Source organism: Bombus affinis, chromosome 9, assembly GCF_024516045.1.
Source record: "Bombus affinis isolate iyBomAffi1 chromosome 9, iyBomAffi1.2, whole genome shotgun sequence".
In the NCBI taxonomy this organism is placed as follows: Eukaryota; Metazoa; Arthropoda; class Insecta; order Hymenoptera; family Apidae; genus Bombus; species Bombus affinis.
Window position 1 is genome coordinate 7,381,943 of NC_066352.1, and position 14,200 is coordinate 7,396,142.

At 33.8% G+C, this 14,200-nt stretch overlaps 1 protein-coding gene across 3 annotated transcripts in view; it reads right to left on the reverse strand.

Annotated features, from left to right (window-relative positions):
• LOC126920004 (fasciclin-1) overlaps positions 1 to 14,200 on the reverse strand; it is a 382,295-nt gene that overhangs the window by 10,860 nt on the left and 357,235 nt on the right. For 2 of the 3 annotated variants that reach the window (XM_050729812.1, XM_050729811.1), the window contains 4 exons: positions 8,952 to 9,166; positions 5,620 to 5,782; positions 5,084 to 5,228; positions 4,754 to 4,795 (listed from right to left, as the gene is read on the reverse strand). In XM_050729812.1, coding sequence (XP_050585769.1) covers positions 4,754 to 4,795; positions 5,084 to 5,228; positions 5,620 to 5,782; positions 8,952 to 9,166 — 565 coding nt within the window. The remainder of the gene's footprint in view (positions 1 to 4,753; positions 4,796 to 5,083; positions 5,229 to 5,619; positions 5,783 to 8,951; positions 9,167 to 14,200) is intronic. The other variant, XM_050729813.1, reaches the window with a different exon arrangement.

Consider the following 14,200-nt stretch of genomic DNA (forward strand, 5'->3'; position numbering starts at 1 on the left):
TGATATTTATAAACGAAGATGAAACTTCCAGCAAATCTATAATTGTATGGTTAAAACACGGCAATATTATGAAGTTATAGAAGAAAGCAAAGGAATTAATTTAAGACAGTAAAAAGAAAAAAAAAAAGAAAAAATAGAAGAGAAGCGTTCAAAGAAATACGATAAACAGACTGATGACTCTCGCTTGCTCTTTTCATTTTCAAGTTAGCAATTTTCATCTTTTTCCAGATACCATGAGGTATCTTTCGTCTGCAATTTTATGCTCATGGTTCCTCTATCCGATTCAATTATTCTGTTGTTTCTCTCTTTGCTTCGTTATTTCTTTCGATATTACCACGTGTTTCGCTCCCCTGTCGTGTTCTTTCTGCGCGTCCATTCGTTGCATCGGTAACAATTTCGTTGCAAATAGAAAACGTTCTCGCGATTTGCACGATTCGTGGCCAAGCGAATGACCGAGCAAAGCACGTAGCAATTAGCACCAGCGGTAATCAAGGAATTTGCATTTAAATGGTGGTCGAAAGGTGCATAATAAATCGTCTTGCGGTCTCGACCCATAATTGTGCACGTTCTTCGTCGACCTCAGCTCGCCGAGAGTGCCCCGGAAGCCACCAAATTACCGTGTATCGAAATCGAATCGCGCTATGGTGAATCTATTCTTTCTTTCTTTTTTGTGATTTCACGACCATTTATCGAATATAGAATTCATCAATTCTATTATGGAAGATGTCTTTGTTATCTAAACTATTAGCGACGGAATAGATAATTGTTTGGAATTTTTAATAACTTCAATATTCATTTAGACGACGTGTCGAATTGTAAAATTCGATAATGGTTTTGAAAAAGGTATTTTTTAATCTAACATAGAGAAAATTTATACTTATTTTCAATTTTTACTAATTTGTCTAACTTCGATATTTAGTTGACGCTGGCCATGAAAGAATATTTCCAAATATTTGAAATTATATCACAATGTATTTTCAATTTCATAATAAGATATTTAAAGATAAATTCTACATCAAAATAAAATCGTTCTGTTATCTGTTACTTATAAATTATTTTACATATTTAATCCTAGAAACGTGAATAATATTGTCAAGTATCTCAAGCTATTTTATTAGTACGTGTCTTTAGTAGCTGATTACTTAATCAACGAATGTAACTACTAAATAACGAAATTTTTATCAAAAACGTGGCTTCTATCTCTCCATTTCTAATATCTTTTTGCAAATGAAAGGTTTTTATACTCGTATAATAGCGTACATAGGAATCCTTTGAAGCGAATTTGTGGCAAACAAACTTGGGATGTGACACAGAAAGCTCGGCGCAAAAAGCTTGTAAATTAAAACAGACGATAGATAACTACAGTTGAGGACAATTTGCAGGTGTCCATATCGTTCTATTCCGCGTTCGTCACGTCCATTTATCGTCGCGAAAGGAAATGGCAGCCAATATATTTCGCGCAAAACCGTTCGCCATCTATCCCGGGTCCGCAACTTTTTCTCATCTTCTCGTATTTTCTCGTACGAAATAGACATAATACAAATTTACGTCGAAACTGATATCTTGTTCGCATGCATAGTACAATGAATACGTAGTAGCGGGATAACGACCAAATTGCGATATTTTCAGAGTTGTTTTATTACCTCCTGCGTTTCTCTTTTCTTATTCATTAATTTTTTCCACGGTATAACATTAATACTCTACACTCTCCTATTATATTCTATCATTATGCATTTCAAAATTATGCATTTATTGAATAATGAAGATTAAACAATAACGAAGGGAAAGTGTAATCTCTTGCAAACACGAAATTCCAGATAACGAGAAAATAATTTTCCACGGAAAATGGAAATGATATATCCTTGAAAAGGAGAAGACAAATATCCTTTAAAATCCCAACGTTCATCATTAGAATCGAAGAATTATGATTCGTGGTAATATGACTGTGAATATCTATGGATTAATTGGACATTTGTGCAGAATATGCCTATATAATATGCGAAAATATATGAAATATCCAAAGTAAAATGCTCATTTCAATATTTAGTAAGTAGATTAGATTTATTTAGTTATGTGCATGAAAGTATAAAATCCAACGATAATAACTTTCTTAGCTGTCCAATTAGTTCCTTTCTACTTATGTTTTCTTATCCTTTTTTGTAAATCTAATAATTTTTCATCCCTGTTCATCCTTGTCAGGCTTATATTTTCACAAAATTCAAAGAAAAATATCAAGTACTAATCGTTCGACGGAATATTTAATCGGAGAACATAAAACAAGAAATTCGATATTAACATGTGCAGGAACGCTTTCGTACGATCAGCGATATTTTCACAGAAAAAGCGACGAAGGTGACGATGAACACGATTGTATGGGTTAATCGTGTTCACGCCGGAAGCTAGTCCTGCGTTTTTACTGTAACAAGCTTAATCGACTTGTTCAAGCGAATAACAAGCAATATGTATGGCGTGTGTCAGTCGTTTTCCTGCAAAATCATAAAAATACACACTGTGCAAATTGTTCAAACAATTAAATGTTACAATACCCAGCACGATTTATAAAATTTAATACGCCAATTGTTATTAATTTTGGCGTTGGCGGAATCGACTATTTTGCTATTGGTGAATGATTACACGATGAGAATACAACGATGAATGCTGGAAAAATTTGAGTGAGCTCGAGCTCGGGCATCCTGTTTTCTTATTGTCTTTGCGGTTATTTTCGCTTATTTCTTATCATAAAATATTCTACCGCATGAGAGTGAACTTTCATATCCGTATCTAATTTTCTTTACTTCAAATATTAGAATAAGAAATAACAGAAACTCTTATATTGTTAATATCTCTATTATATTTAACGCAATACAATATTTATATTTCAAAATTAAATATAGTAGTTTCCGACTGTCTATCTTTGAAATTCGAAAAATTTACTATATTCCAAAACCAATTCTACAACTTCTCACTTAAAGGAAGAATTAAAAATTAAATTGAAAAGAGGTTCACCAACAAGAATCACGACAGACACAAGCATGTACTGTATTAGCAATCTATCAATGAATTGTTTCACATACAGCGAGCACGACAACGTCAACAATCGTCACAACAACGAGTTTAGTCATCCTGTTACCTTAGTTAAACCAAAGAGACGATGTAAGAAGTTCATCAAGAGAAAGATAAGGACTGCGTCTATCTACGTTGATGATAGTTAGATTTATTCGAATATGGCTGGAAAGTACAGATACGTATTTCGCTCATCGTGCACGCGTACGATTCAGAAGCATTAACAACGTGAACAATTGTGAAGTAGAGAAGCGCGTTCTACATATTCTGAGCATAAAGAAGCATTCCTTTCAAGCACTGAGACTGCGTGAAACGCGCGTACTTGATCAGATTTTAACGCAAATGAAACGTGATTATAATACGTGTTAGTAATTATGTGAACGAGGACACGTGATCAAACGACTCTCGTACATAGTGGGCTCGTGTTCAAATTTGTCATATTGAAAAAATCGTTTTGTGTCATCCTTTGTCAAATGTTCGTGTATTTTGTAACAGTGTAAACGATAAATGTGTACATTTCGAAATCTGCGGCTCCAAGTACGCAGGTGACTTGATTAATTTTCAGAATAGAATGCAGATACAAGTTACGTCAACGTTTGAAACTATCTTTATTCCTCGACTTTTATTCTTCAATTTTTATCTTACCACATTTAATAAGAATTCTTTTTTAGCAAAAAATTTATTCAACTTACGCTAGATTACTGTAAAATCTTTTATGAATATGTTATGTATGTTACACAAAATATTTTGGAGCATTTTCAAAGGTTCAAATAAATTCGAGAATATACATGGAAAATGCAAGACGTTTAGTATAAGTATATATTTTACAGAAATCACAAAAATATTTAGTATAACGTGTGAATAATTATTTTAAACTTATAATTACTGTCAAAGATGTTTTCGTTGAATATAATGGACTCAAGTATAATAAAATGACAATAAATTGCAGTAAATATCTGGTATCTCTTGTGTTCCTTTTCAGATTTCCTTCAAACTTTACTAACATAACCATAATAGTTGTGTCTCATTAGAGCGCTGATGAAATTTCAAAATGTTTTGTATAATACACATGATATATTCACAAAAGATTTCTAGGTAAGCTCAGCACAAGTAAATCACTGTAGGTCTAACGAATGAGATAGATGTAGCAATAAATTGCACACTAATTCATTACATCTTGTGGATGATAATTTTTCTATTATTGAAACCCTGATCTGTCTCAATTGAATGGAATTGGGGCTGATCTATAAATGTTTGTAGTTGATTAGAATTATGGTTATTAATGAAAATGAATAAAATGAAAAAATGTTAAAATTCCTATTATCGATATGTTCTTCGTTTTGAAACGATTCACACATAAGCCCAACTTATTAGAATATAGAATCGAATTATAAAATTTGGACAATGAAATTGACGCGTTTGAAGGGAGCAATCGCTAGAAACTTTTGGCAGACTGTCATCGCTTGATCTTTACGTTTATACATTTATCGTACATCGAAAATACATTATATTTACTACCAAGTAGATTTTTCTCTTTAATATTATACGTAATCAAAATGTGCGCGCGTTAAACATAGTGCGTGAAAGTGCGAGGAACCCTTCACAAAATTGACAAATGTGCGCAGAGCTCGTACTAGTGAAAGCACGTGTCGTCGCTCATCGGCGACGTCTAAAGACTGAACTCACTCACCGAAAGTTTTTGGTCGGATCATGTTTTCATCGTACGTGTCATCTAAATGTAACCAAATAGCACCAGGTTTGAAAATGAACAGAAAAAGCCCCATAACATGGAGCGTGTGAGTACAAAGCGTTATTTTCTTGTTTTATCCGTTTCGAGAAGAGCAAGAACAAAAAATAGGATACATATACGATACCTGGACACATTTACGTTTAATACTGACAGAAGGATAAATCGAAACAAACGTCGAGTGTACCGTTGAGTTGAAGAATATCTGAGCAATTGCAAAAGTGCTTATGCAAAACGATTATTTTTTGAGACGACGTGATTATCTTTACTCACTTTCGCCAGCTTCACGGACACGAAGCTTCAGACTGTCTCTGGCTGCAGGAAGAACGAAGGTCTCGTTGTGTTTCATCTCTCTTAGCTTCGCCATCGTGTACGCCTCATCTGCTATCACGAGGTGTCGTTCTAAGATTTGTCTTGCCTATAAGCAGATTTACATGTTAGATATTGTAGTGTAGATCTTCCTCGATAGAAAATTGGGATTGGAAAATTATTTTTGTGAAGTGATCGCTGCCGTCAATACGTTGATAACATGAGAATTCAGTAGAAGGATGTTTCTTTGGGAAATTGAAATTAAGATATATAAATATCATAATTCTGGTTCATAAGAAAATGCATTAAGTATAAAATATTATGTAGCATTATGTAAAAATAATAGAGGTGATTTTGAAATCTTCGAAAATCTTCTATTATTCCTCTAATTTATAGTATTTGTATAATGTTTTAAGTATTTGAATGATAATAACAATTATTTTCATCTATCGTCATGTAGCAGTAGTTCTAAATTATTAAATTCTTATAACAATACTTACGTGATAGCTGTATTCAGCCATGAAGATCTTTTTCGTAGTAGATGGGTAACTGATAGCAGACACACTCCAGGCATAATCGCGTGGGACAAAGTATGTAAAACGCGTCCTCGTTTCGTTCAGCTGACTGTTGAATCCGATGCGTTGTCCAAGGAAGTAGGTGGAACTTGAAAAAGATAAGGAAATAAATTGAAGAAATTTATGATTTATACAAATGAATCAACATTAGAAGAAAACCAATTTAAGATACAAATACTTCTACTTTCTAGCATTTTAAGAAACATTCTATAAAACGGTATTTTTAAGAAAGGGAAGAAGAAAGGATTATTCTTCTATATCCATAATTTTGGCTAAGCCTTTACGTTATACGTAAGTAAACGATAAATGTAATAATGAAAATAAATTTATCGTCCTACATAGGATTACCAGAAAGAATATATTCCTATTATTGATAACTGACAAAACACAATTTTTCTTATGCTCCCAAAGAGTTGCTTTCTGGAGGAGTTAATTAATATAATATATGATATATAATATGTAATAATTTTCACACGAATAATACTCTCTACATAAAAATATCTCGAAAAATGTATCTATCTTCTTCGATCGAACAAATTTCCGTTCACTCCCCAAAAATTTGATCCTGAAGGGGTTAATTAACTATCATTACGGGAATCTCACATTACAATCTTTCAGCCAACAGTTAAAGATATCTCACACATCCACATCTCTGCAAGTGTCTTCCTTCTTGACTTTAACTTCTAGAGTCTTCACCCTTACCCGTCCAAACAGTCCATAAGGGAAACAAGTGGGTCTCGATTATGGCTTTCGAACTCGATCCACCATATCCGTTTCCTCAAGACACATACAGTAATAGAGCAGTTAACTATAGCCTGAGGCATACGATCCTCTTAGAAACCAGCCTAAGCGTTACAATACAATACGATCGATCGAAGAGATCGAGAAATCTTCCACGTTCCCGTGAATGGTATCATTCGTTTTGAAACAGTTTGTAAATCAAGAGCTGATAGTCAGCGAGTGGCAAAAGGGTAGAACGTTGAGGCAAACAAATCGATGTAGTGGATCTTGATATTCGTAAACGTATAGACGTGACGTATAGGCACAGCCAGGGAGAACTACTACTATCAATGGCTCCTCTCGTCTACAGTCTAGATATCATGGTGTGGGGTGATGGAATGCTGACATCACCATCCATCCACCGCATCGAATAACGATAGCTATCGTATAAAGGGGCTAATGGCATTAAAGGCACCGTATAACCGATCGTTTCCTGGGCAATGGTTGTTCAACGTTTCTACGTAACAAGATGGGATACTTGGTGGCCATCCTACCCTTCATAATGCTGCATCGTTTCCGGCGAATATATCGTATACTAATAAATTCGTCTCGCCAGATGTTTCCAAATGTTACGTTTAAGTTAACACGTTTCATCGTTAGAGAAAGAGAACGACTCCTTTGCTGAAGTGTTAATTATATTTATTTGGACGGAAATTTTACGTTGAATTATCGGATTCGAGAAATGTGGTACAGCGGAGGTTTGATTATCCGACGCTTTATATATAATTTATATTTCGTTTGAAATTTAATAATTTTGCTCAATTATTTCCATTTTGTGCTTCACAATATCTGATACTACATGTATTTCCAAATTTCTAGAATACCGATGTAAATACATCTATTTTTTGTTCATCAACTATCATACATTTTTCATAGCCCATAAAAGACGTGATACGTGTTGACAATTAGCAAACGCTTGTTGATAACGATGCTCTTTCTCTACGATTTTTATTTTCCTTTTCTTCGATGAATGACAAACGTTTTACCAGGTATTCATAGAGCTTTAGATCGATGGAAAATCGTTCGGATCAGCTTCATATACGAATCGCATCAAACGCATAAATGTTTAGTTATGGAAGTTTACTCATTTAACGGGGTTTTAGCGTCGCGAAAGTTTATTTATCGGTTATTGGAATATCATTTAATTGGATTTTCCATTATCGATGCATCGATAATTGAAATAACGAGAGGGGAATTAAATCACGGTGGATCTGGTTGCGCAATATTCATACGGTTCGAACATGTACTTGGAATCAGTTTCATTAGAGCAATCTACCGGAAATGGAAATATACATGTTTCGTGCATGAAAAGAATGTTTCTTCATGTAATGCACACGATAGTTGGACACATACAAATTTCCATACAAATTGTTTCTCTTTCGTAGTTGAAGTACAACACTGTACGAAAGTCTTAGTTTACTTAACAAATTATTTATGAACAAAAATCAGTTTTAAATGTGTGAATGTCATAGGAGAGATGCATGACAAGTATATTCCTCGTTTGAACTGACACGCATAAATTGAACATTTTTTTGGGAATAATTTAATTCTGGTTGAATGCAGAAGCGACTTCAATAGAAAATCGAATGCAATTGCATTCAGTACGAATTTAATAGATCGACGTGTAATTGGTAAAATCACCAAATTCTTTACATAAGAGGTCCACTTACTGTATCAGTTAAACAAAGCACGTTAATGGTAATTGGACTGAAAATTTCTCATGTTCTTTAATTAGATTTAAGGACAAAAAAAATTCGAAGCACATAGTGGAATAATTAAAATCAATTATTTTGCGATGAAAATTATTTGTATGACGGAACAAACAAGATTTTTTCTAGAATACACGTTTAAGTACTTTCTGATATAATTGACAGAATCGGTTTAATTTATAAAATGGGTCCTCTAATGAAATATACAAGAATATAATTAATATAATTACAGTTCTATACTAGTGTAGTAAACAACGACAAAGAAGATAAAATTAGTTCATAGATTATTTGACTGTATCAATTTTGTTGTAAAAATTTTCTGTGTTATATATTTCTCTAATATTTACTCTAATAGATATCCTAATACAAATACATATTTGAAATAATTGCATAAATAGAATTGGGATCTAAAATTCAATCTTAATAAGTTGTAACAGGAAATTACTCGATCATCAATGAAGTCAAAGAAAAAAAAAACATTATTTAGCTCTTAATTAGTATCGGTAGACCCTAAATGATCCACAGTAACTTGCGTTACATGAATTACTTAGTGTAAACCAGTCCATTTTGATTTATATTTCATATTTCATGAGATAGAAACCATCGATGGCATTTATCACGAAAAATAGAGGATATATGATAAATAAAAATTAATTAAACTGTTGAAAGACATCTAAGTTCACATTGAAGAAATTTAAAATTTCACTCTACTAGATATTTCAATTTTAATTCGAAGGTATATTGAGTGTTACAAAGATATTAACATACTTGAGCATAGGGTCGGTTCTAAGCTTTTCCAGCACATTGGTATAGGGCACACCAAGAACTCTGTCGATGATGTGAATCAGTCCATTGGTAGCAGCGATATTTGCAGTGACCACTGTTGCGTTCACGCCACCACCTTCGACGGTCACTATCTGGTTTCCGCTTGGTTCCTGGACCACATTAAAGTACAGCTTCTTCCTGTCTGCTGCTGTGGCAACCTATAAAAGAACGATGAATCTTAAAGAAAATCTCAAAAATATACTCAGCATGCTCTACACATCGAAACATCGATATTATATATAGCTATTAATATAGAAAGAGAAAATAAATAATCCGTTTCTTCGAATAATTCGCTATTTACTATGGTATGCTGATAATGTCATTACTCAATTATTTATTGAGCTTCAATACATAGTTACATTGTGTTATACTAGAACGAAACGTTTGACTTCACTTCATTAAAATTTCATTTAATGCAGAATTATTTCTAAATATGAATTTACATAAATATCGACTAAAAACTAAAAAAGGGTCTAACGTTTTTAAAGGCCATTATAGATCAATTTATCCATAATTAAAATAACCAAAGTGCTGTTTTTATTTTGAGTACTATACGTGAATTATTTAAATACGATAACAAGGTCAAAGGAACTTGACAAATAATTAATAATTAACGAGAGAGCCGTGAGGTGGATGGGGCGATTTTATTCGAAGAACGGTTGAAAGTCAGCCGCGTGCAAACAAGAACTCGTATCTAACTGCAAGTTATAGCGGAAGACGAGGGCCGAGTTTAAATTCATGTACGCTTTCCTACTTGCAGCTTTCTCACAGACCAAAAAGAAGAGAATTAGAAGGAACGTTGTTAGGCACTTAGCAATAAGTCTCCTTTGTTACGTGTGCATTTATTAGTATACTTACGACAGTTCAGAGGAAGAATATATAATTTCAAGCAGAGATTAATGATCTAAAGTATGTAATTCTGCGCATTTTATTTGTCTTTTAATATTTAAATTAATAGATCATGATACTTTCATAGATTTTGATTTCTTTTTTAAGAGTATATTGTACGATTTCTTTCTACAATATAAGAGTAATAAATAAAGAATAATTTTCTTTCAGTCGAATATTCAGAACTTAAGTGTATGAAAACCCATATTTTATATAAACCCATAAACAATTCACATTTGTATGCACATTTTGTTCCTTGAGTCAATTTGGCATGTTGCGATAAATGTGAAATTGCTTTATTGCTTTATTTATATGTAAACGATGTGGGAAATTCTACGTCTGATAATTCACAGAAATCTATTTTAAATGTCTAATAGAATCTAACAGAATCTAGTTCTTACAATCAGTCAAACTTATAATATATATATAATAAAAAAGTTTACACGTATACATGTACAAATCTGAGGATTGTTTTATTGAAAATAAATAATAAAATTGCTGTACACACATAAACAAAACTAGTTATTTCTATTATACTCACTGTGACAATGAAAAATAGACGAGAATGTCAGCGATAGATAAAATAATAATTATGTGATAAACATACAAATTATTAGAAACTATAAAGTATAATCATAAAACTATTGTAAAAGGAATGGCACCGCCTATAAACCATTTGACAGTCTTAATTCACGCTTCCGCGAATACCCGTTTAAAGTTGAAAATTTGTTTCCTCATTGGAGTCCTGGCATTTTCGTAGAAAGTTTAATGAGAGTGGTAGCGACGAAGAAAAAGAAGCAAAAAGACTCCAAGATAGGAGAGGGATAAAAAGAAAGAAAGAGAGAGGCGAAGAGCAAGAGAGAGCTTAAGGGTAGTGATTCCTTTTCCGATTGATCCCCTTCTCATGAATTTTCCTACTTGTACTCCCCGCACCACTTCCAGTTACTTTTCTGATCTTGAGTTGCTGCTACTGCATCCGTATATAGATGCATCTACTATCGAGACTAGCGGCTTCAAAGATCAGATCGAATAAATTCCATGAAAATCCACGCCCCTCTTTGGCAAAGAATTTTCCTATAAGCCTTTTTCTACGCGAGATCACTCGGCCGCCTTTTACTTTTTATTCCGCCAGGATCCATGCACTTTCCACGTTCTTCATTTCGCGTTTCATCCGATTTCAATTCTTCTTTTTGCTCTATCTCTCTTCGATATTTAGTGCGCTTAAGCGCAATTCTGCTTTTTTTAATCGAGTTATATCAATTCGAAGCGGACGTAACCTGCCTTTTAATCGTAGTTCACCAATTAGAAACTCAATTAAAATTTCCAACATGTTCGCCGGTTCTACGTCAAAATTTGTACTAATTTATTGATTCATTTATTACAAATACGTTGCTCATTTGCATCGATAATAAAAAGAAGATAATGAAAAACAATATGATTGAGAAAATCAGAACGCGAAAGTGTCTTTGATAGATGTCAGACGGAATAGCTTTACGTGAGAATAGGTTTCATACTCTGCCTTTTGCAGCATGCAATCCAGTTCTTCATCTTCTTCCTGTTGGATACAATCTGTCTTTAGGAAGCATCAGTTCTTCTTAATTGGCAATTAGCTAAGTAACGACGACATGGGCGTTATTGATAGATCGAGGATGAAACGTTATTTCCTTCAAAAATTTAGTAATAAATACGAAGACAAAATTCCTCTTGTAACATTTCCTTGAGATAAGTTAGCGTATATTCAACAGCAGGTATACTTAACAAAATTTCTTTATTTAACATATAGCATTTTTTACTCAGCGTATCTAATTTAAAGTTTAAGAAGATTTAAAACAATTTTGATAGACGTTAAATTCGATAGATCTTAAACCGACCAACTCCACTTTTTCGATTCCTCAATTTCGTTACACAAGTAAGCCTATTTTATGTTCGAGTCTCAAAAAAGAATCTTTCATAGCTCATTTATTACAAGAAGGTGACATGAATAATAGTAAATTCCAAGTTAAATTTAAGCATCTGCAACATCATCGTATTATTCTGCTTTACAATTTATGAAACTGTTCAATGTGGCTTCCGAATCGAACTGAATAAAATCTTTCACATCTTGAAGAATCTCATCTGCGAAAGGCCATTAGCCAAAAAAATCCCCCCAAAAAAGGAAATAACCAACAGAATAGTGGAATGAACAAGCCAATAAAACAGCCTACGGATGCAGCGCTGTTTCGCCTTTAATCGTTGTCGTGGACGGTCAGCCAAAATGTCCCCGGGTTTTTATTCACGGAGGTTGGCCGATTTGCATTAAACGGCGCTGCTTTCACGCCAATTTATCGCGGATATGTTTTATGTCGCTCTTCTGCTTTATGACGCGCGGCCCCAGACCCCAATGAGACGATAAAACAACCACGGAAGAGAAACACACCAAACTTTGGTAACGCGCCGCGTTCGAGATAAAACGACTTCTTTTTTTCGCAGCACGACCACGTGTGCGTTGTCGCAAATTAATTTATTCGTCGTCGTTCCGCGAAATGTAATTCCGTTGAATCTGCGTTTGTTTCGAAGCAATAAATGGCACTTGTAGCCTCAGACCGCAGGCTTGTGGCTCCGTGTAATGGCAAAATTAGAGATTTTCTGATGTCTTTATTCAATCGTTCCTTTAGGTTCAGGACACAAAGTAATTTTATAGATGTATTATACAAAACATTTTAATAATTATAATGATTAGATATATTATAATAATAAGACACGACTGTGTAAGATACCAAAATTTGAAAGGAATCTGACCGCTAACGAAATTTCAAAATGTTTTGAATAACACGTATAATATAGTCATAAAAAGTCTCTTTCGTAGATTACCATATGGGAAATAATGTACTTTTGATTCGTAAGGAAGTTTATAAGAAATAAGAGATATTGGAAACATAAGTTACGTATACAATCAACGTCTTCATACAAGGGAAAAAAGTAAAATTCTCCATATTGATAACAATTACCTTATCGACCGAATATTATGATTAACTTTAACACTAAACAGATCAAACTGTAAATAATACGAGATATAATAAAATTTGTACAGGATGACATTTGAACGGGATGATCCAGGGTATTATTCCGAATTCGCATGTTCTGTAAGTCGCGATATCTGTAGCTTGGCTAGCGACTGTCGAATTTGATCTGTGAATGCAATTACACGAAATCACCGATATAGCTAATTACGTTTGAATATCCATGCCTGAATCATTCAGTACGCTGATACGGAACGCTGCCTTTAATTATATCCCTCTGCCTGTTCGTAAATTAACATTCTATTGACGCGTACAAAGGTTTGATTTTCGTCTCGTCATCAATCGAATAATAGTACACGTTTGACAACAATTGCGTTGAATAACGATTGCAATCGCTTAGAAAATCTTCAGAATATGTAATTAAAGATAAAAAACTAAAGATTATTATAACTCCGTAGTTGAGAGCCAGAGTAACTTTGCTGAAGATCTATCAAAACGAAAGAAATTACAATTGATAAGAAAATTGGCAGAAGATTTAGTATATAAATACGTTGTAAATACAAATGAGGAAGCAATTAAACAAATTTTAACCGATTCCTACGTATAATATATTTGCGTTTACGTATTTGAAGCTAAGCGAAAAAGTGATATACCCATCATTTTGTTAAATCTATAATGATTAAAAATGTTGTAGTATCACGGTAGAACTTCGTTCATATGAATCTGTCGGAAGACAAGTTGGTTCATATAACCAGATCCTTCATATAACAGGAGTCCACTTATTTCTTTCTATCATGTATAATTTTTCGTTTAGTTAATAGAAGTACGTGTCCAGATACGAGAATTCCACGTAACACGTCCTCTGAAATACATAATAACGTTGCAAGCTCGTATCGATTATGAAGCATGAGAGTGTCATATAATGCGCACCGCTATTGTTTACATCTTATTGTTGGACGTTCGTATAAGTGGATCGACGCTGGACGATATTCTAGGTAACAGGAGCTCAGCTAAAGTTCAATTAAGTCAAGTACTACTAAAATTTTGTTCATGTAAAAGGTGGTTACACTGTACTTATAGGGTGACCTAGATAGGGTCAGAGATTAATCCATCAATTCACAGAGACTGATAAGAAATGCTGTGCGGAATGAAGGTCTCGGCGGACACATGGATTAATGTCCGAATGGGATTATGATAAAAGCCGAAACAGGCGTACTAATGCCGAGTCACTAATTGCCGGTTATTAAACAGCATCGACGCAGTAATGCGCGCGATATTTATCAGCAACGCACCGAGCGAGCTGTC